This window comes from Crocodylus siamensis, chromosome 8 (assembly GCF_052110815.1).
Source record: "Crocodylus siamensis isolate JL-2025a chromosome 8, ASM5211081v1, whole genome shotgun sequence".
Lineage (NCBI taxonomy): Eukaryota > Metazoa > Chordata > Crocodylia > Crocodylidae > Crocodylus > Crocodylus siamensis.
This window is the reverse complement of record NC_143402.1, coordinates 75,584,948-75,604,895: the sequence shown is the minus strand read 5'-3', so window position 1 is coordinate 75,604,895 and position 19,948 is coordinate 75,584,948. Positions and strand designations below refer to the sequence as shown.

Genomic DNA, 19,948 nt, shown 5'->3' with positions numbered 1-19,948 from the left:
CAGGAATGAGGCGAGAGGCCTCTCTCACGCCATATGACCTGCCCCAAACATGCAGAAAGGGAATCACCAGGGACACGGGTCTTCCATGCCCGTGTGCACCCTCGTGCCTGTGGGGAGAGACCGGTCAGAGGGGCATTCTCATTTGTGGACTTAACGATGATTTGAACTCAAGTTTCAAGAGGGACAGAAAAGGTGCTAATCCCATAAGATGGCTCTACAACCCACCTTCAAAAGGCCAAGGCAAGACAGGGCACAAGGGGGGAAAAAAGAGACAGATTGCATTTAAGAATTTAAATCATTTTTATTGCTTTACCTGCCATTAGAACAATCTATAACAAAAGGAATAATATATTAGCACATACAGTAAGTCAGACATATATCGTCAGGTAACAATACAAAAATGGTCCTCTGGTTGACTATAGCTTTCTAGGGCGGTAGACTTCATAAATTCGCTAAAGGTGACCTAGCAAAAGGTTACTTCTAAAGCCCTGAACATTAGCTAAGGCAAACTATGCCAATTGTGGTTTCAAACATATCTGAATTGCACACAAAGGTAAAGCTATAACTGTGATTAATATTTAACTTGGACGTAGCTGGTTTATCTTAAAATGTTGTAGGTAAAACTACAAAAGGGAGTAAACAGCAAGCTAAAAAGATGCGGTCGTGAAACTTGATTAGAAAGCCTTCTAGAAAAACGGGCATTTTTGTGGCGCTCTAACTAGTTTACATTGGGGTTTTTTGGTGCTTCAACAAGGATCAAATCAAGCTTCAGAGTAACTAAAAATACAAAGTAAAATAACCTGGATAGATTCAAAACTGAATAAAACAGTTTTACAAAAAGGTAGCGTTTGCTTCCTCCCAAGGAGCACAGGTAGGAAATCCTCCACTTAGCAGCTGCTGGCCAAAGATGGTTCGCACAGTGCAAGCACTGTACAGCTAATCCTGCTGCGGGGACTTTGGGAACAACATACACACCTCCTAGAGCCTCGTGCAAAGATGTGATACCCTCAACTGTAGCCTGTGTCCATCAAGCGGACACTTCAAATGGTCTATGAGCCTGGAAAGGAGTCTACCACGGCCGGTTCCTTCAGAAGGGGGAAATAATACTAATAAAAGGAGGCATCGCTCATTAGAAACAGCTGTGTAACAAATGCAAAAACACTTGCTGTCACTCCCCGATACAACTCTACTCTAGTTTTATATAAATTACAGTTTAAAGGAAACCTTAAGTCGCCTACATTATTGAACTGTGGAATTCAGTAGAAATGGTTGTGTAGTACTGGTGCACACCGAAGAATGTAACACAAAGCTGGTAAATACTGAAATACATTTAAGACTCCGCAACAGGTTGGACTGTCCAAGGGGGGGGGTGGAAAGGAGGGAGAGAGAATAAGAAATATGTTGCAAGTCTGCTAGGCTGGGCAGGAGGAGAGAGGATGCAGCATGTGTGCTCAGAGTACACTTAAAATGAACGGTTAAAAAGTTTTAACTTCTAGTTGATTTAAAAATCTACCTACTTAAAAGAACGGTAGCAGGAAATCGGACATTCACTTGTTCTGCCTGAACCAGGGCATCCCCGCTCAGCTGTGGGCCAGCCGCTCTCGGCCACATACAAGCAAATCTTGTCTCCCTGCTACCAAGGAATTAACTGAGCAGAGACTCTTTTAAAAGGACAGAATCAACTGTGCAGCATCTAGCAAGCAAGCATCAGAGAGCAAAACTAGGTGTATGCTGCCAATTCCCGCACCGCGCCCAGTGCGCGAACGCCGCAAATTTGGCGTTCCTGCGGCTCTAGTCAAGGAACTAGAGACAGAAGTTCAGCACTGGCATTTAACCCAATGTCTGGCTCCTGAGGTTACAAGCAGGAACGACCGAGAAAAGCAAATCCGCAGCTGAAAACAGGAAAGGCAAAAGATCGGCTGCGGCGTGAACCGGAGAATTCAGTAACATCTGCGAGAGTTGACCAGAACTAGAAACCTCGAAAGCTTTTTACGTGAAACTTGACAATACAGAACCAAGCAACCGTCAACTGGCAGACACGGGTACGACACTGCTAAGCTCCAACTGTGGCTTTTCCCAGCAGCCGATGCCAGGATTACAGTACCCAGGAAAATTTAAAAATTGAAACTCAACCGTGTGAGGGGCAAAGTTCTTTTGAACAGAAATCCAGCAGGGCATGACCACAGCCTCACAGATCCTGACAGCTTGAGAAGGATCTTAACAAAAAATCATTTCCACTGTTACCTCTTTACTCTATGGCAACTAGCTGGGACAGGAGGCCTCTCCGCTGCAAAGCAAGGCAGCAGCAGCTGCCCGAGGTGGACACTACACATTGCACAGAGAGAAGCAGTAACAGCAAAGTCTCCATAGAACTCGTTCTATTTATTTGCCGGGAGGGAGAGCACAGAACTAATGCTCCAAATTAAAAATGGGGCCAGGAAAAGCTTGGGGTCGGGGTATTTTTTTGTTTAAACAGACAGGAAGCTGCAAATGCCAGTGGCCACGTGGCTCTGCACAGGGGTAGTCAAGCAGTCTGCATTTGTGAAGCATGTGTTGGAGGGAGGGAGGGCTCAGACAGACAGCGATACAAAACTGTTGTACTGCTGGATGTTGCGCTTGAGAATATCCGAGCACGGACCCAGGACGCGTTCGAATCGGGGGCGGTCGAGCTTCACGCACTTCAATGGGCCACGGGCAACGACTGTGGCAGCACGAGGGCGGTTCATCAAGAGAGCTATTTCACCTGGATTGACAGAAAAGGGAGCATGGGTGAGAGTCAGCTCCACGCATCAAGGGAGTCAGGACCACGGCACGCAGTCGCGGGGCAAGCGCGGGTTCCTAGCACTGGCCAGAAACAGGAACTTGGAACAGGTAGTATTTTTTTTCAGTAAAAGTGGGAACAAACTGCATTGAGGGGACTCAAGGGAAAAATAGGAGAACTGCAGAAAGGAACCAGGCGTGTTATTCAGCCAAGACTTGCGCTCAAGCCCATGCAGGGAGACCGCACTCAGCCCAACGTGCTGCGTCAGTCCAGCAGTGGTTCTCAGCCCCTTTGAACTAGGCCCCTCCATCACTTCTGTCAATTGAGCGGCACCCATTTCAAACATGAATGTATATATTGCAGTGCTTACCCACCCTCCACCACCCAAACCCTTGGTACAGAGATGAAGGACCAGCCAAGCAGGTGTCAGCTCTCTGGCTGGGAATCCCTGCAGCAGATGCATCAGCTTGCTGAAGCACACCTGGCTGAATACCTTGCTTTCCTAATGAACAAAAACCTAACCGGTGCTTAAAACAGAGCAGGCACACATTATGTATAGGCAGAGGAAAAGGCCATTTCAGCTACAGGAAAAGAGAAGGTCTGGAGGACTCAGCATCACAGGCCAAGGAAGAGGAGCCCTTGGTTACAACCAAACCCCACAAACTATAGGTCCTCATGTAAGACCTTGTTGGACATATAAGGTCCTTGTTGGACCTGGTGCTGGCCACGGGCGACGACCTGGTGAGGGGGCTGCGGGTGGTCGACCACCTGAGCTAAGGAAAATAGTTGGGGAAGCACTGAGGTCCCGGAGGGAGGGGAGCCGGGTGTCCAAGGAGAGTGGTCGTGTCTTAAGGAGACGATCCTCCAAGCCCACAGGGAGGTAATCCCAGCACAGATCAAAGGGGGCAGGAGGGCACACAAGCCCCCACGGCTCACCAGAAGCATCCGGGAACGTCTCCTAGCTAAAAGGGAGGCGCACACCCGATGGAGGGGAGGGGCCGTCCCCAGAGAGGACTACACTGCGGTGGCTCGGGGATGCGGGGTGGGCCAGGAAGGCCAAGGCGGAGATGGGACTGGGACTAGCTTCCCCGATCAAGGACAAGAAGTCCATTTTTAAATACATAGGGGGCAAAAAGAAGGTCCCGGGTGATGTGGGGCCCCTGCAAGACACACTAGGAAATCTGGTCGTCACACCAGACAACAAAGCTAACCTGTTTAACAACTTCTTTGCCTCCATTTTCCTGAGCAGGGAACGGGTCACCCCTGCCACCAGGACCTCCTCAGGCCCCAGGGGAGGCGCACCCAGGCCAAGGGTCAGGGAGGATCTAGTCAGGGAACGTCTGGAGGGACTGGATGTAATTAAATCAGCTGGTCTGGACGATCTCCACCCCCGAGTGCTGAGGGAATTAGCTGAGGTCATTACAGGGCCCCTGGCACGGCTGTACGAGCACTCATAGGGCTCTGGTGCGGTGCCGGAGGACTGGAAGAGGGCCAATGCGGTTCCCATCCTCAAAAAGGGGAGGAAGCAGGACCAGGAAACTATAGGCCCATTAGTCTTACCTCGATCCTGGGCAAGCTTTTTGAGAGAATTATTCTAGCGCTTGTCCCCGAGGGGCCGGAGGGAGATTATGCTTGGGGGCAACCAACACGGGTTCATTAGCGGCAGGTCCTGTCAGACCAACCTGGTGGCCTTCTACGACCAGGTCACCAAATCCTTAGACGCAGGGGGAGCAGTGGACATCATCTTCCTGGACTTTCAGACGGCCTTCGACACTGTCTCTCACCCCATTCTCATTAAGAAACTGGGGGGCTGTGGTGTTGACACCCACACGGTCAGCTGGGTCGCCAACTGGCCGGAGGGCCGCACCCAGAGAGCGGTGGTGGACGGGGCATGTCCGACCTGGAGGGACGTGGGCAGTGGGGTCCCCCAGGGCTCGGTCCTCGGGCCCGCACTGTTCAACATCTTCATCAGTGACTTGGACAAGGAGGTAAAAAGCACCTGTTCAAATCTGCTGATGACACTAAGATGTGGGGGGATGTGGGCACGCTAGACGGGAGGAATAGGCTGCAATCAGACCTAGACAGGTTACGGGGGTGGGCGGATGAGAATAGGATGGGATTCAACACTGACAAGTGCAAGGTGCTGCACCTGGGGGGGAAGAACCAGCACCATACCTACAGGCTGGGGGATTCCCTTCTTGTTAGTGCAGAGGCAGAAAAGGATCTTGGAGTCATCACTGACTCCAAGATGAACATGGGCTGGCAGTGTGGGGATGGAGTCAGGAAGGCCAACCGCACCTTGTCCTGCATCCACAGATGCATCTCGAGCACGGCCAGGGGGGTGATCCTCCCCCTCTATGCGGCACTGGTTAGGCCGCAGCTGGAGGACTGCGTCCAGCTCTGGGTGCCGCACTTCAGGAGAGATGTGGACAACATGGAGAGGGTCCAGAGGAGGGCCACCTGCATAGTCGGGGGGCAGCAGGGCAGACCCTGTGAGGACAGGCTACGGGACCTGAACCTGTTCAGCCTCCACCAGAGAAGGCTGAGGGGGATCTAGTGGCCTGTTACAAACTAGTCAGGGGGGATCAGCAGGCACTGGGGGAGTCCCCGTTCCCCTGAGCACTGCCAGGAGTGACTAGAAATAATGGTCACAAGCTGGCAGAGGGTAGATTCAGGCTAGACATCAGGAGGCGCTACTTCACTGTCAGGACGGCTAGGATCTGGTGCTGAGTCCTACCCTGGGGGTCTTTAAAGACAAGGCTAGACAATCACCTTGCTGGGGTCATTTGACCCCAGTACTCTTTCCTGCCATGGCAGGGGGTCAGACTCGATGATCTGCTCAGGTCTCTTCCAACCCTACTAACTATGAAACTATGAAGACACGAGAAGTCCTTAATCAGGCATGGCTTGGGATTATAGGCAGGGCCCACTTTCTTTATAGTTTCATAGTTTCTAAGGCCGCAGTTTCTAAGTTCCTAAGTTTATAAGCTATCATTCAGCTACAGAAAAGGGCAGCCACAAAATCAGAAGGTTCGTTCAGAACCCATCTTGACTGCCGAACATGGAGAAAACAGATGTGGCCAACGGGGAAACAGTTTCCTCCCAAATGGTCTGCACCTGTGTTCTAGCCACAGTGACTAAGCCGCTCCTAAAGGGGGCATGCGTGAAGGGCTGAGGGGAAGACGGCATGGCTTTTTTCTCCGTTTACTTTGTGACACCAAGATGCCCACCATCTTTTTAATCAAAAAGTGCTCCTCGAGTAACAGGCTGGGCAAGAGGACCATGTTCTCAGGAGCTCACTTGAGCTCTTCGGCCCTGCAGGAGAGTGATCGATTCGTCACAGTCCCGGCAGAGCTGAAAGACTAAAGCACACTTACAACTTGCACAAGGCAGGACAGGGCAGGGAAAGAAGGCCCGACCACCGCATCCTGCTCTGGGCTGGTGCCCAGGACACCTCTGTACAGTCTCAGCAGACACTAACAACATTCACACACCGCAGCATTTTTTTTTTTTTAATTAAAACAAGAAAGCAACTTTGTCTAAAAAATTAAATTAGTGTCTCTTCAAAATGTAAACGAGTCTAGAGCAAAGAACATCTGATTACATCGCTGTTCACAGACATGTTTTTCATCAGAACCTTAAAAAAGCCAAAATAAATGGAGACACTTTTCACAAGGGTTGGAGACATGCACACAAGCCCAATCGGTCTCAAGCGAAGTCTATTTGCTTACCTTTTCCATCCCACTATTCGTTATGTTGTATTCTGCTACACATTCCTTGGCTACCAGTGGATAGATGAGAATTTCCCGAACAAATCAATTTAACTAAGCCAACGCTACACGTAGTCGAGAGGCTGATATAACGGGACAGGTTCGAGACCTTAGAACCAAGACCCTACCATCCTCCCACCATGCACACACGACTGCCTCTTAAGAGCTGTACATGGCACTCAGAGTATCCCTGGGATAGGTAAAAATGAATAAAACAGCTATTTGCAGACTGGCAACTCAGCAGCACTACCACTGCCATCCCAACAGGCATGGAAGAAGCAGTACCCCGCCAGCCAAGCAGGGGAAGAAACAAGGGTAGCAGGGCAGCCAAACAGATGCAGCAACGTAACTCACCAAAGTAATCCGAAGGTGCCAGTCTGCCCACTTCCACAAACTCCTCGTTTTCCGACCTACGCTGCAACACAGCGGCTGTGCCCTTGAACAGAAATCAGTGATCAGTAACTGGTGGTTTCCAGCATCATCAAAACATCTGAAATTCTTCAGAGAATCAACTTCTGTGAGTGCACTGCACAAGTAGCGTGTTACCATTAAAGGCCTCCACTCTACATGAGATGTATTTCTCTAGACCTTCATACCGAGGTGGCCGCTTCCCTCCATTTCTTTCTTCTTTGAACCCCCCTGGGATGGCACTTACCTCTTGCACAGGACTCATCCTAGTTCCCAATTTGCAATTCTAGGCACGTCTCAACCTGACTAGCAGGGCATGCTCAACACTGAACAATACTAGTAGCAAGAAGACATTACTAAACCTCTGCGTTACATTTCTACTCTTCTAGGTAGGCAGTGCTCGAGACTCCTGATCAGCAATGTTAGCAATGCTAAAAAAAGGGCTGATAAAGCTTGCTATTTCTAACTTCATGAAGCTATGGGATAATTCCTGGCGATAACAACCCGATGGGAGACAGAGTGCAGCACAGAACAGGACACAGCTAATCTGAAGGTGGTAAACACAAGCAGTCTTTCATTCCTATCAGATGAGGAGATACACTGACAGGGGTCTGATCAGCTGGAGGGGCCTGAAACAGCGGCTTCACTGTCAGGAGCAGAAAAAGAAAAGCTGGCTCCAGTCACGACCAGATTTCCAACAGTGACTGGTCACCTGGATCCCCTCCCTGCTACCCTCCAGGAGAATCGCACCCAAGTCCTGGAGCCAGGGGTCAGTTTGCCCCCAGCACCAGTCACTTCACTCACCTCTAAGATAATAAAGAACTCGTCACCGGGTTCTCCCTGCACCACAATCTTCTGCCCATCCTCAAACTGCACCGGCTCCAGTGCATCAGCAACCGTGAGACGTTCCCACTTGTCCAGAGATTCTAAATAAAGGCAACAGCACTTTAACACCCCTCCTTTCCCCAGTCCCCACATGCAGAAACCTTTCTCTGGTGACAGACACCTGTCAGATCAAGCTCTTTATGACCAACCACCGTAGAAAGCAGCACGCGCTCTGCCGGATTCTGTACTGGGTCCTCACACTGTCACCACGGAGGTTTCGTGGCTCCATCTCATTCTATCAAAGAGGAGTCAAACTCCACACTCACCCAGGATGGAGACTTTGCTGAGGAACTCCTCGTACATCTTTCTCTTCCTTAATGTACTTCCCTGTTAAAAAAAAAAAGAAAAAGCAGGTGAGCGCCAAGCACAGCTGTATTTCATGCTTCACGTTTCTGGTGGTTCAAGGAAAGATTCAAAACAGGTGCCAGGAGCGCACAAGCTCTGCACCTTTCATCACTCAGTCCAGCCAAGTGTCGCAAGCTCTGCCCCCAGGTTTTCCAGAAAGGACGAACAGTTACATGCACACGTGCCTCGATTCACCTGGGACCAAGGTTTTCCTTGTTGTTTATTTAGGTGCAGAACAAACGAGCAGGCTAAAACTGAAGGGCAGCGGGGTCAAAGCTTGGTAGGACCAAGGGCTGTTACTGCAGAGCAGTTATCAATGCATCTCTGCTCATTGCACGTGGAAGGCAGGAAATGTTGCGTTTAGCAGGGCACTCAGAACACCAGTCCTCCCCCTGTGCCAGATCAGCCTAAGTGACGGCCAGGTGACTATCCAAGGCCCACAGAGATACAGGGGGTACAAAGCAGAGACCAAGCAACCTGAATTAACTTGCATGATCACTTAGGCAATACCAAGCCCTGTGCTGGGCCCTGAACCAACCTCCCAAGTCACATGCTCAAAACAAGAACAAACCACTTGCCATGAGGATTCTCCGGTAGCTGTCTCTGTCGATGCCCCATAACTTCACATTTGTCTTTGCTTTGACGGTTGCTGCCCGGGGTGTCCCATAGATCAGGGCAAGTTCTCCAAAGCTGCCCCCTTCCCCAACACTGGTTGCCCACTCACTGTTCACGTAAACCTGTGAAGCAAGGCGCTGCAGTGAGCCGGGCGAAGGCCTGGGCAGAGACCAGGTGAAGTGCCCATCCCTCCACCCCATGGTCAGAACACATGCTGAAGGCGCCTCAGGGAAACGCGCTCACTTAAAATGCTGGCCGGTGTTTCAGTGCTGTCCTTGGGATTTCAGCACCACGGCAGGGCTGCACTGGCACCTGGGCACCAGCATCAGAACTACTAGCTCACACGCAGCTATTTTTACTGCACATGCCTTTGTCCACCCAAGGACTCTCAACCCCAGTTTTACAGCTGGGGGAACAAGGGAGGCTCCAGGGTGTCATGGCTGAGACGAGGCCAGTTTAGTTGCAGCTCAGCTCCTCCCTGCTTCCTTCTTGGGCTCAGAAGGCAGCACTAACCCAGCAGGACAGGAGCTCCTGCCAGGCTTTGCAAAAGAAGCCACGTGGATGAAGAGCAAAGAGCAGCTCTCGTAGGCCACCCCCCGCCAGGACAAGCCTGCCAGAAAGGCTTGTGCAACAGGGGTCAAAAAATAAACAGTCCCGCTGGCTTCCCCAGGAAGGCTCCACAGTGCCGCACTAACACCTCTGCTATGTCCCAGGGAAGGCTGCTTACATCCATTTCCCCTTGATCCACAACGTAGAAGTTGTCTCCTTCGTCACCTGGAGGGGAGACAGCGCATACAAGGGTCAGTGTCTCCACCTTCCCATGTAAGGAGCCATGCAGAGCCTCACGCTTTATTAAGTTGGCATGAGACCATCAAGCATTCATTTCTGCAATGCATCTATCAGCCCTTTGCCCCAAGCCCATCAGGAGGGCCCTGGGTAGAGCTAAATGGCTTGCTCCCTGCTGGAGCTCCCACCCCCCATATCCAGGCCCATTCTTTGTCCTTCCCATGCAAGACCACTCCTGCTGCTTGCTGGAAAAGAGCAGCATTTCTGAGGCTGACCCAGCCCCTCCACCCAGTACGTTCCTACACTGCACCCAGAGCCACAGACCAGGAAGTTTCATGCAGATGAAGCAGAGCAGAAGTGATGGCTCTCTGCGGGTCCCCATTCCTCTGGTTCTAGCGTAAACCACGCTTCAACGTTAAAGAGCCAGCCAGGACTGCTGCACCTACACAACATCCCCACTGCCCTCCCGCAACCGACACTGCTTCCCCTAGCCTGGCAATGGGCTAGCAGCACAGCCCCGGCACTTGCCTTGCTGTATCACAGTCTCGCCTGCGATGTAGGTGACAGGAAACATGGCATCAAAGATGTCACTGGAAGAGAAGTTTCCAAATTATGCATGCACCAGTCTGGTTCCGTTATATGCATAAGCAACCATAGAGCAGTAGGGCTGAAAGGGACCTCCAGAGATCATCTAGTCCAACCCCTACCCGAGGCAAGAGCATCCCTGTCCAAACCATCCCATACACATCCACTGTCTAATAAACACTCCATAAAACTACCATCAATCCTGACACAACACAAGACATCACCCGAACCTGCCACAGGGAAAGCAGGAGGACCATGGCAGCCAACGTCCTGTTTCTATAAAAAAGGTTACTAATACATGCTCAAGAGATCCTGGATAGAAGCTATGCCCCCTGCCTGGTCCATACCAGTCTGACTGTGGGATAAAATTCCTTCCTGACCCCAAATCTGGTGTCGGTCTGACCCTGAGCAGAAGGGCTAGACCCTGTAGCCAGGAATTTCTGGCTTTGGTCCCAACAGCAGCATTGGCACAGCCCAGTCACAATCCCCAGCCTGGGCTGCAGCCAACACTCGATGCCTCTGAGGAAGGCCTAAAAACACTGACACATGCAGCAGAAGGTAGGGAATGGAGGGGCCACAAACCAAAGCCCCCCCACAAACCAAAGCCTGGGAAATCCCCATAGGAGAACAAAAGCACAGCTATGCCTGTGTCATTCCTGACCAGTGGCTGTCCACTGAACACCGCCAGGGCTCACGAGCATGGCCATTTTGGAGATCTGTTCTCCATGACTCCTCTCCTCTTATCCAGAGAGAAGCTCAATGGCACTAAAAGCTGCACAGCTTTGTGTTGTAATTTGAATGTGTTGTTTAAATCCTAAAAAGGTTAAGCTACAGCGTCAGTGCCCCACTCGCACAGCCGGGGAAGGTTACCCAATTAGCTCTTACCTCCTTTCATTATCATCCAGGTGCGCAAACAGCACATTTTTCTCAATGGCCTTTGCCAAAGCAGCCATAGTCTTGTAATCTTTGGGAATAACCTAGAAAGCAATAAAAAGTTGTAGTCTACGTTCTCTCTCATTACGAATAACCTCTGCATGTGCTGCGCCAGTGACGTTCACCCACGCACGGCCACAAAACATGGGTATTCGGTTTTCAGAAAAGCGCACCAACGCAAGAATGAAAGCTGGGAAGTATCTTCCCTGGGGATCTGGCAAAAAGAAAATGGGGTGGCAGTGCATGCAACTACTAAAACAGGATTCCAGGACGAAGTCTGCCCCTGCTTCCACACAGAGATGCCAAGGGGCTGCTCGTGGAAAGGGGCATGTCAGGAGAGGAGAGCGGGAAGCTGTTCTGCAGGACACAAACAGACAGGGCAGAGCGCCAGGGTAAGTCCCAGGTTTTGCCAAGGGAGACCAGGGTGGAAGGGGCACAACGTGTACAGAAGCGGAAACGGCCCAGGTGGACACGAGATCTCTGGGCCAGATGCAGCAGGTTGCTCTAAGCTGAGAGAGAGAGTAACTGCCATACACGTGAGTCTGCTGTGTCACACGGGCTAGCAGGGCCATGCCAGCTGGGCTTTACCCAGAAATCAGGCACAAAACACCAGTTGTGTTGTGACTTTGTGCAAAGCCACTGTGGGGAGGGGGAGGGAGGAAGGAAAGCCGGGCGCATGGGAGTAGAGGGTCTCTATATCACCACAGCTCTGAGTCAGAGGCAGGGAGCAGTGACTAGAGCCCACCTTTCTGACATAAGACGCTGCATCCTCTTCTGTGTAGACTTCTGCACTAATGGCCCCACGCCTTCGCCGACCCTTTACCACAGGGTTCATGGGAGGAGGAGGGGAGATTTCATCCTCCCGTGAGTCCGAGCGTGAACCCGATTTCTGTTGGTTCAACAGCTGCTTTGCTTCCTCCTGGACAGGAAGGAGAAGATGTTTCAGTGTCACACAATCCACCAGAGTCCAAGCACGGCCGCGTATCGGGTTCCAGCTCAGCGTGCCAGGGCCAGCGCGCTTCCTGGCTGAGGCTCATCTTGTATTAAGATGGATGGGAAAAGGGAGCTGTCCTGCCTGGGAAGAGAAGTGTTGCAAGGCAGTGTAACAGATATGAGCGTCACATATGCAGGGCCTGTCACTGCCACTCGCACCCCTATCAGCATAAACTAGCAGGCTCATCCTCCGAGCAGAACTGCTCTGCAGGGCAGGGACCCTGCTTTACTGCTGCTCACAAGCAAGCTGATTTTTTTTAGCCAGGCAAGGCCACACCTTTGAACTCAAGGAGAGGACAAGTTGCCCAGCAAACCACATTACCAGAGGAGTTGCTAGAAACAAGGTCAAGCCATTGACCGAGCAGGTCTTTAACCTCCTGGGGCTATTTTAAGAAAAAAGAACATGAATGGTGCTAGTAAGTGAGCTGCAGGAAGGATGCTAGAGTCCAAGCCACACATTTGGCAGCTATGTCAGGTTATGCGCGTCCGGCCCATGCGCTCCTGTTGTGTACTGTCATTAGCAACACCGCAGACTCTTCCGACTAGAATCAAATTCCCTCGCTAGTCTGACGCAGGCGGGCTCCTCTCAGTACTGGAGAGCTGACTTAATGGACTAAGCACAAGTCTGATGTAGCGAGACACCCGGAGCCCAAGTGTTCAAAACCATAACAGCTTCAGCTAAGCTCCCTGACCACCCTGCATGCAGGCTTAAACACCCAGGAACCGGCAGCTCTGCAAGGACCCCAGAGCTGGGGTGAGGACAGCATTTCTTTTCAAATCTCAGTGCCCGTTCTGCCCAGAGTCCTTGATCAAACTGCCCCCTCCTCCCCCATCCTGGGCAGCAGCCTCTTTGGTGCCATCCTCTGCTCTGGAGGTACAGGCAGAGCCGCTCCAGTGCTATGTATAACTGGAGAGCAGCGGGGAGAAGGCAGGCAGATAAAAATGTAAACTCCCTGTAATGTTTATCCTGCTCAGCTGGCCAACAAGCCTGCACTGGCCTCATCAGTCAAGCTTCACTTCCTGCCCCTTGTGCATTAATGGAAGAGTCACATTTCAGCGCTTGCTCTTTCCACGAGCAAGAAAAGAAAGCTGCTACCTCTAGGTTTGGTGAAAACCAGTGACAATGAAAGTGCCAAACTGAAACCCCAGCATTTGAGTGTGCCCTTCCACAGCACTGGTGACAAGGCTGCCCAGATACTCCCTCTGCCATCACCGTCACACGGGCACTATCACGAGTGGGGCCATATGTAATAGCCATCGTAAGGAATCCGAAGCAGACAGGCCGACTCCCTTGGCTCAGTGCTCGTAAATACGTATTAAGACCACTTGAAGCCTAATAAGTTTCAAGGGCAGCAGTGAGGTGCAGTCCCTTGCTCGCTGTCAGTTAACGTTCCCATTCTCTCTCTCAAAGAGACCGCTCCTGTGCAAGCAGCTCGCTAAAGCAGGAGGGGAATCAACCTGCTCTACGGAGAAAGGCAGCAGCCCACTCCAGATTTACTTCAGGACACAGAGGTATAAAGGACCTTCTGATTTGAGACCGTGTTCCTGCCACAGCAGAAGGGGGTAATTTCAGTTGGGGCCCTTTGATCATCCCAGAGCTTAAATCCTTCCTACTGGAGTAACGTCAAGGTCTCCCTGAGTCAGAGTGACTGCACAAGCCGGGTAAGGTACAGTCCTCCCCCAGAGGGTTTGCAATCCAATCATCTCATCCGAGACGCAAAGAATGCTGCTTTCCCCTCTTGTGCGAGCCCTGCACATCACAGGAGCACTCCTGTTTACCAATGGGGAGAGCTCACGTGTCACACGTGGCAAGGGGCGGTTTGAGGTGTGGGAGCTGACCCTCCGACAGCTTTCAGGACCAGGGCACTAATTCAGACTCTCATGTGTCCATATAAAAGGTTCTGGGGTCAGATAAGCAAGAAAAAGCAACCCAGTCATATCTTTTTTTTAGGGAATGAATTTGTTACTTGGCCAAAGACCTGGAAAACATAAGGTGACTCTGTAGCGTTGCAAACTCCAGCAGGACTGCACACGTGTAAGGATTTGTGCGCTTTTATTTTAGGGTTCCTTGTGTCCTTTGAACTGCACTGACCCTGCTCTGTCGCCTGCTGGAGGAGGTTTATAGGGTTTCAGAACCAGTTACATTTGAGGCTGCATAAAGTGAGATACTGCAAAGCCTTCTAAACACAAACCCCAGCATGTGGCTCTGGTGCAGCTCAGCTGCTTCCAAGCTGTTTGTATTTAACTTGGGCCAGCACAGGTCAATGTGGCTCTCTAGACACTGGGGGGAAACACAAAAGAAAACTAACAGAAGTTCAAAGTTCTCCCTTAAGCCCAGGACAGCAAGGTAAGTCCTCCCGTGCACCCAGCCCTGCCTTTGCTTCTCAGGCAAATCACTCGCCGCAATGAGCACCTAGGTGTGCAGCTCCCGATCATGGGAGAGTGCCAGGTGTGTACATCCGGGGAGGGTGCTGAACCCTTCCTGCACCATACAGACTCCCAGAGAGGGCGAGACTCGGGAGACTCCAGCAGGGTGCAGGTCCATGCTGGTATTCCCCGAGCAGGCCTTGCCTCAGCAGAACTTAGTTAAAAATCCTGGTTTTCAGCATCTCCCCTCTGGCCTGTAAAGTGACCCACCCGCCTGCCATCATGTGTTAGCTGACAGTGCTGCACAGCTACCAGCTTTTTATTATTCGCTAGGGCCAACACAGACATGCTAGCACCGAAAAAGGAACACAACAGGCCTCAGTCTGCCACACACAGCCTAAGAGCATAAACATCTTTATTTTAAGGCAGGCATTTGACTCGTGGAGCTTTCCTCACCAACATGCAGGTCCCTGGGGAACAGAGTGGGGTTGATTCTTACAGACAGCCATAACGATTTTATGGTTTTTAATGTCTCAGCAGAAGCCCAAAAGCAGATTTAAACAAACTGAGGTCACCTTTACGCCACAGCGTAATCAGAGTAACACACGCACCGTGTGGGAAAGGGCATTTAAATAGCAGTAGCGCAGAGGAAGCGCTGAACGGTGACATCTATTCAGCTATTCCAGTGGTCTCCAAAGTGGGGTGCACAAGACGATCCACTGGGGTGCGGGAAGGAAATATTAGAACTTCTATTTATGTTTATATAAATATACATATATTAGGGGTGCATGCTCAAAAATTTTTTTACTGATGGGGGTGCGCGATCAAAAAAGTTTGGAGACCACTGAGCTATTCCAATGGGACTTCACATTCCCTATTTTATTTTTTTCATCAGTTTTCCCCATGGAGCCTCTGCCTGTCAGTCTAACAGGAGGAAGTGGCCCAGCAACAGCTCCGTTCAGGCCAGCCTGCACCTTGGCCCTGGGAAGCGGCGAGGGCAGCATTCCCGTTCAAATCTCAGAGCTGGGCTGGGCTAGAGCCAGTTAATAATAGTGCCGCACAGTTGTGCTTTCCAGCCCTAGATGTCAAAGGACATCCTGTGCTGCGCTGCCTGCCCGCTGCTCTGTTATTCGATAGCTGGGTAGGTGCTGGGACACCTGGTTAGACTTCAAGGCCAAGTTTAGCATGCGCAGGCTGCAAGGGGAAGCTGGTCAGCTGCAGCAACCTCCTCCTCTGTAAAGATCAACCAAGGCATTTCCTACACATCATGTGGGCACCTTCCATCAGAGTGCCAGCGCCAACTGCCCAGGGCCATCTCTTTGCCACACAAGGACTTTGCATGAAATACACACAAGCCATTTTGGGGGAAACTGTAAATAGGAAGTGCTTTCAATCCTCCCATAAACTTGAGCTCAGTGTGAACGTGGCTCGTGTGATGCTAAACTAAGGTCTCCCTTGAGTTATACAACACTGAACAGGTGGCACGAAGTTGAGAGTTCGGCACAGCTTTTCTTAAAACACCTTTGGAAAGACTAAATGTTGCTTTCCTTGCGTATTGCTCACGGAGGCCAATTTCTCTTCATTACATCGGGGTGGGCAAAATGTGGCCCATGGGCTGGATCCAGCCCGCATAGGGACTTTGTCAGGCCCAAGGGTTCCTCAGTCCTGCCTGACCCAGGAAGCCCAGGCGGCAGCAGCTCCTTCCAGTTGCCGCCACCACTGGTACCGGTGGGGACCCGTGTGCACAGCCCCGAGTCCAGCTCACCCCGCCCTGCTCCGGACTCAGCCCAGTGGAGCGGACCAGCTCCAGACTGGCCGAAACCCACGCTCAGAGCCCCGACCCTCTGTAGTGCCACCGTTGCCCCGCTGAGCAGCCCGGAGGCGGTAGTGGAGAGGAACCGCTGGGGAGCCCAGGCACAGGCAGCGGGGGCCACTTTTCCTCTTCCCTCTACGAGCAGCAGCTTCTGCCCAGGCGCTGCTCTGCAGGGTGGGCAGTGCAGAGCAGGCACAGGGCAAGATGAGGTCAGGGCTGCGGACAGGTCCAGCTGTTCCCCTCTGGCCAGGCTGAGTCCAGAGTAAGGCAGGCCAGGCCTGGGGCTGTGCACTGTCGGCAGTGGCAGGGAGAAGCTGCAGGGTGCGTGGGCTCCGTGCTGTTGCAGGGGAGGGGGTGCTGACCGGCCCAGGGCAGCTCCTCAGAACTGCCAACGTGGCCCACAGGCCCAAACAATTGCCTGCCCCTGCTTTACACCTCATCCACCACACAAAGCCAGAACCCACGAGTACAGCGAGGCGTGTATCCTGCAGTGTCCATAACAATTACAGCAAAACCAGCGCACTGCAGAATTCGGGAACCTACCTGCAGTTAGAAACCACTCCAAACCCAAACCCCCACCCAGAGCAATTTGTAAGAGCTGGAGATCCAGCCCAGCTCACTAGAAACCCTTTATGCAGCTGCTCTTTAAGATGCAACTACACATTCAGCTAAGCAGAGAACTGGGACCTGTCTCATTCTAGTCCCAGATCACAGAACAAGGGGAGCGGTCTTGAGTTATGGGGTTTCACCAAAAACTCCCAAGACCTGCCTAGGGGTTCCCCACCATTCCCTCTTACACAGATCATTGCAGCAGACAAAGGAAAAGCTCCTAGCTCAAATACACCAGATTAAGGGAATCAATGCAGGAGGGAACAAAAGCAAAGTTATAGCTATGGTCTACTTGACACAAATAGTGACCATAGAAGCGGCTGTCGCCGAAGGCCGTGTGAAAGCCAGGATGGCCGTGTTATTTGCTAGTGCTTTTCATTTGGTGCACGGCCTGTCAGACAGCAACCCTCCCTCCCCACTTCACACTTAAATCAGGTTCCTTAGGCAGCATTTTGCTGCGTGTTTGGGTGCGGGAAGCAGGTATGTTAAGTAATAACCCAAGCGCTCCACTTAGCTGCTCTTAGCTTCCCAAATGGACGCTGACTTACGAAACCCATTCAAATAATGATTTCCATCCACAGGGACCCAGAGCACTTTACAGAGAGCGTGTGCAAGTCTCACTTCGCTCGCAGACGCACCTCGGGGACAGAAAGCTCCAGCGCAACGCAGCAACACTACGTTCCAAGCAGAAAGCAAAGGGCAAGCCTAGCCATTAAACATCTGGGCGCCAGTGCTCCAAGAGAGGTCCTGTGGCCAGGTATTAGTACTCCACGCCCAGGTCTAGCTGGCTATTACAAATCTGCCCCTTCTCTTGCGTGTCTCGGGCAGTGTAGAAACCAGTCAGACTCGATACGAGAGAGCAGAGGGCCAACACCAACTTCCCTTAGAGCCAGGCAAAAACGGAGGCTGGAAATCGGACTGTCCATCCTACCCACTCCCACCACCGCGTTTAATCAGGAGGTTATTCTCTGCATCCAGCTCAATCCCATTCACATCCCCCATCACACACGTATGTAGACGCTTTCATTAGCGACTGGCGTCAGGCTACGGAGAAATCATTTCTTTCCCAAACAACCGCTTGGCCTCGCTCCCAAACCTGAACAAACCGATAAAAGCGCTGGCCGATCCCAACCCCGGCTCTTCTCCTAAGTGACTTTGAGAGGCCAAATGAACTCAGGCAGCTGCCTTCTCCTCCCAGCCCCCACACCTTTACCTTTTCCAGCCTCTCGAAGTATTCCCTGAGGAATCCCATGGGCCTTTCGGGTCGCACGGTGCAGAGCTGGACAATGCAATCCTTCAGGAGCTGCTGGATGTTGTGTTTTTGCACGTAGAGTTCACACTCTCGGAGGCTGCGCTCCTCCTCGCTGCTGCTGCTGCTAGAGGCTGCCATTGCTGTTGGGGGAGCGGGGAGAACGTTACACGAGCTACACGAAGGCCCAAGGAGATGCAGCCGACCCGCTGCCCAGACGCTTATTTCACATTAACGTTGTTAAAGCAAAAATAAAAACGGACCTCACATTTGCCCAGCCGATGGAGAAGAGATGCACGAACACTGCCTAATGAGAAAAACTCAATTCCCCGGCCTCCCGGGGAGGAGGAGTAATGTCCTGGGCATCTGGGAGGAAGTGGGAACTTGGTTGCATTACAGAAAGTCCCGCAGGCCCAAGAGGAGCAGAGCTTCATTCAGCTGCAAAAATCCCCTCAGCACCCCATGCGCGGTGCCTGGTTTGAAGGGCAGGGACTCACCTAAGCCCCGCTGGGATGGCGGAGGGGAAGCTCCCGGGCCGGAGCAGAATGGGGCGGGGGGAGTGGGACAAGCAAGTTAGAAAGGCGAGACGCCAGCAAAGCTGCCAGTTGCAGCCCATGAAATAAGCGCAACTGGGAGCTGAGACGTTCGGCCGCTCGCCCGGCGGGCGTGCTCTCTAGTTCGAGAGGGCAAATAGCCTCCCGATTCCGATTCACACGCCGTCACTCCGAGCCGTAACGACCGACTGCGCATGGAAACGATGCCGTTCCTCGCCCTCGGGGCCCCTGCTGCGCGTGAACATTTCCACAAGGTTTTAATTCAAACATTTTTTCCTCCGCGAAGGGCGGGCGGGGAAAGGGCCAAATGCTGCGCGCCCGGCAAACGTTTTGCGCGGACGGGGAAAGAAGATTACCTGGCGCAGGGAGACGGGCGACGGCTGCGGGGGGCGCAGGGACTTCACGGACAGCGCGTCGATCCCGCTATCGGCTTCTAAGGGGGGAAGAAGCGACAGAGAGGAGGTAAGCCAGGTGCCTCGGCGCGACGCACCCGAGAAGCCCGAGCAGGCTGCCCCGCGCACGGCGGAGGGGGTCTGCCTCGGACCGGCTGCGTCCCTGCAACCCCCGCGCGGCGGGAGCGCGGCATCAGGAGGCGCACGAGTGCCGACAGGGCTCCCGCGGCCTGGCGGCGCGCGCTGTGACACGGGCAGGACAACGACGTGCCGGCGCGGACGAGGGGTCTGCGAACGGCTGCAAGTGGGGGCCGAGCGCGACTTGTCACGCGCGTACAGAGGGGGCACGTACACGCGTGGTCTGTGTGCGTCTCTATGAGCGTGTCCGCATGCCCGTCTGTGTGCGTCCGTGTCCATGTGGGCATCCATGCACGTGTGTGTGCGCGTCAGCGTCCGTGTGTGCGCGCCCATGTGTGTGTTTGTGTCTGTACGTGCGTGTCCATGTGCAGTCCCCCACCCCCACCTCCTCACCTCACCCCGCCCCGCCCCGCCCCGCCCCGCGGCCGCGCCCCGCTCACCCCGGCCCCGCCCCCGCCCGCGCTCGGGGTCGCGGTCCCGGTGCCGGTCCCGTGCCCGCTCCGCTCCCAGCGGCGCCCGCGGCCTCCGGCCTGTGCCCGGCCCGGTCCCAGCCTCCGGCCTCGGCGATCGCGGCGGCGGCGGCGGCTGCACCGGAAGTCGAGCGCTCGGCCAATCGCCGCCCGCGCTGACGTCAATGCGCCTCGCTCTCACTGCGGGCGTCGCCCCGGCAACCTTAAAGGGGACGCGGCGCGGCCCCCGCACCTCCCCTTTACGCCTCGCCCTTCCCCCCTCCTTTTAAAGGGGA

The 19,948-nt window shown here is 53.0% G+C and overlaps 1 protein-coding gene across 2 annotated transcripts; it reads right to left on the bottom strand.

The window, feature by feature from the left end:
* Positions 1-575: 575 nt before the first annotated feature.
* On the bottom strand, positions 576-19,705 carry PRKAR1A (protein kinase cAMP-dependent type I regulatory subunit alpha). 2 transcript variants are annotated; one of them, XM_090060038.1, is made up of 12 exons: positions 19,644-19,705; positions 19,030-19,106; positions 18,084-18,262; positions 11,834-12,007; positions 11,041-11,132; positions 10,099-10,160; positions 9,482-9,558; positions 8,748-8,906; positions 8,091-8,151; positions 7,744-7,865; positions 6,886-6,967; positions 576-2,743 (listed from the first exon to the last, which is right to left on the bottom strand). In XM_090060038.1, the coding sequence occupies exons 3-12, from the start codon at positions 18,258-18,260 to the stop codon at positions 2,571-2,573; spliced, it is 1,179 nt and encodes a 392-aa protein (XP_089916164.1). In that variant the 5' UTR covers positions 18,261-18,262; positions 19,030-19,106; positions 19,644-19,705; the 3' UTR covers positions 576-2,570. The 2 variants fall into 2 exon arrangements, with proteins under 2 accessions (XP_089916164.1, XP_089916166.1); XM_090060040.1 differs by having other exon boundaries at positions 9,512-9,558.
* Positions 19,706-19,948: the final 243 nt, after the last annotated feature.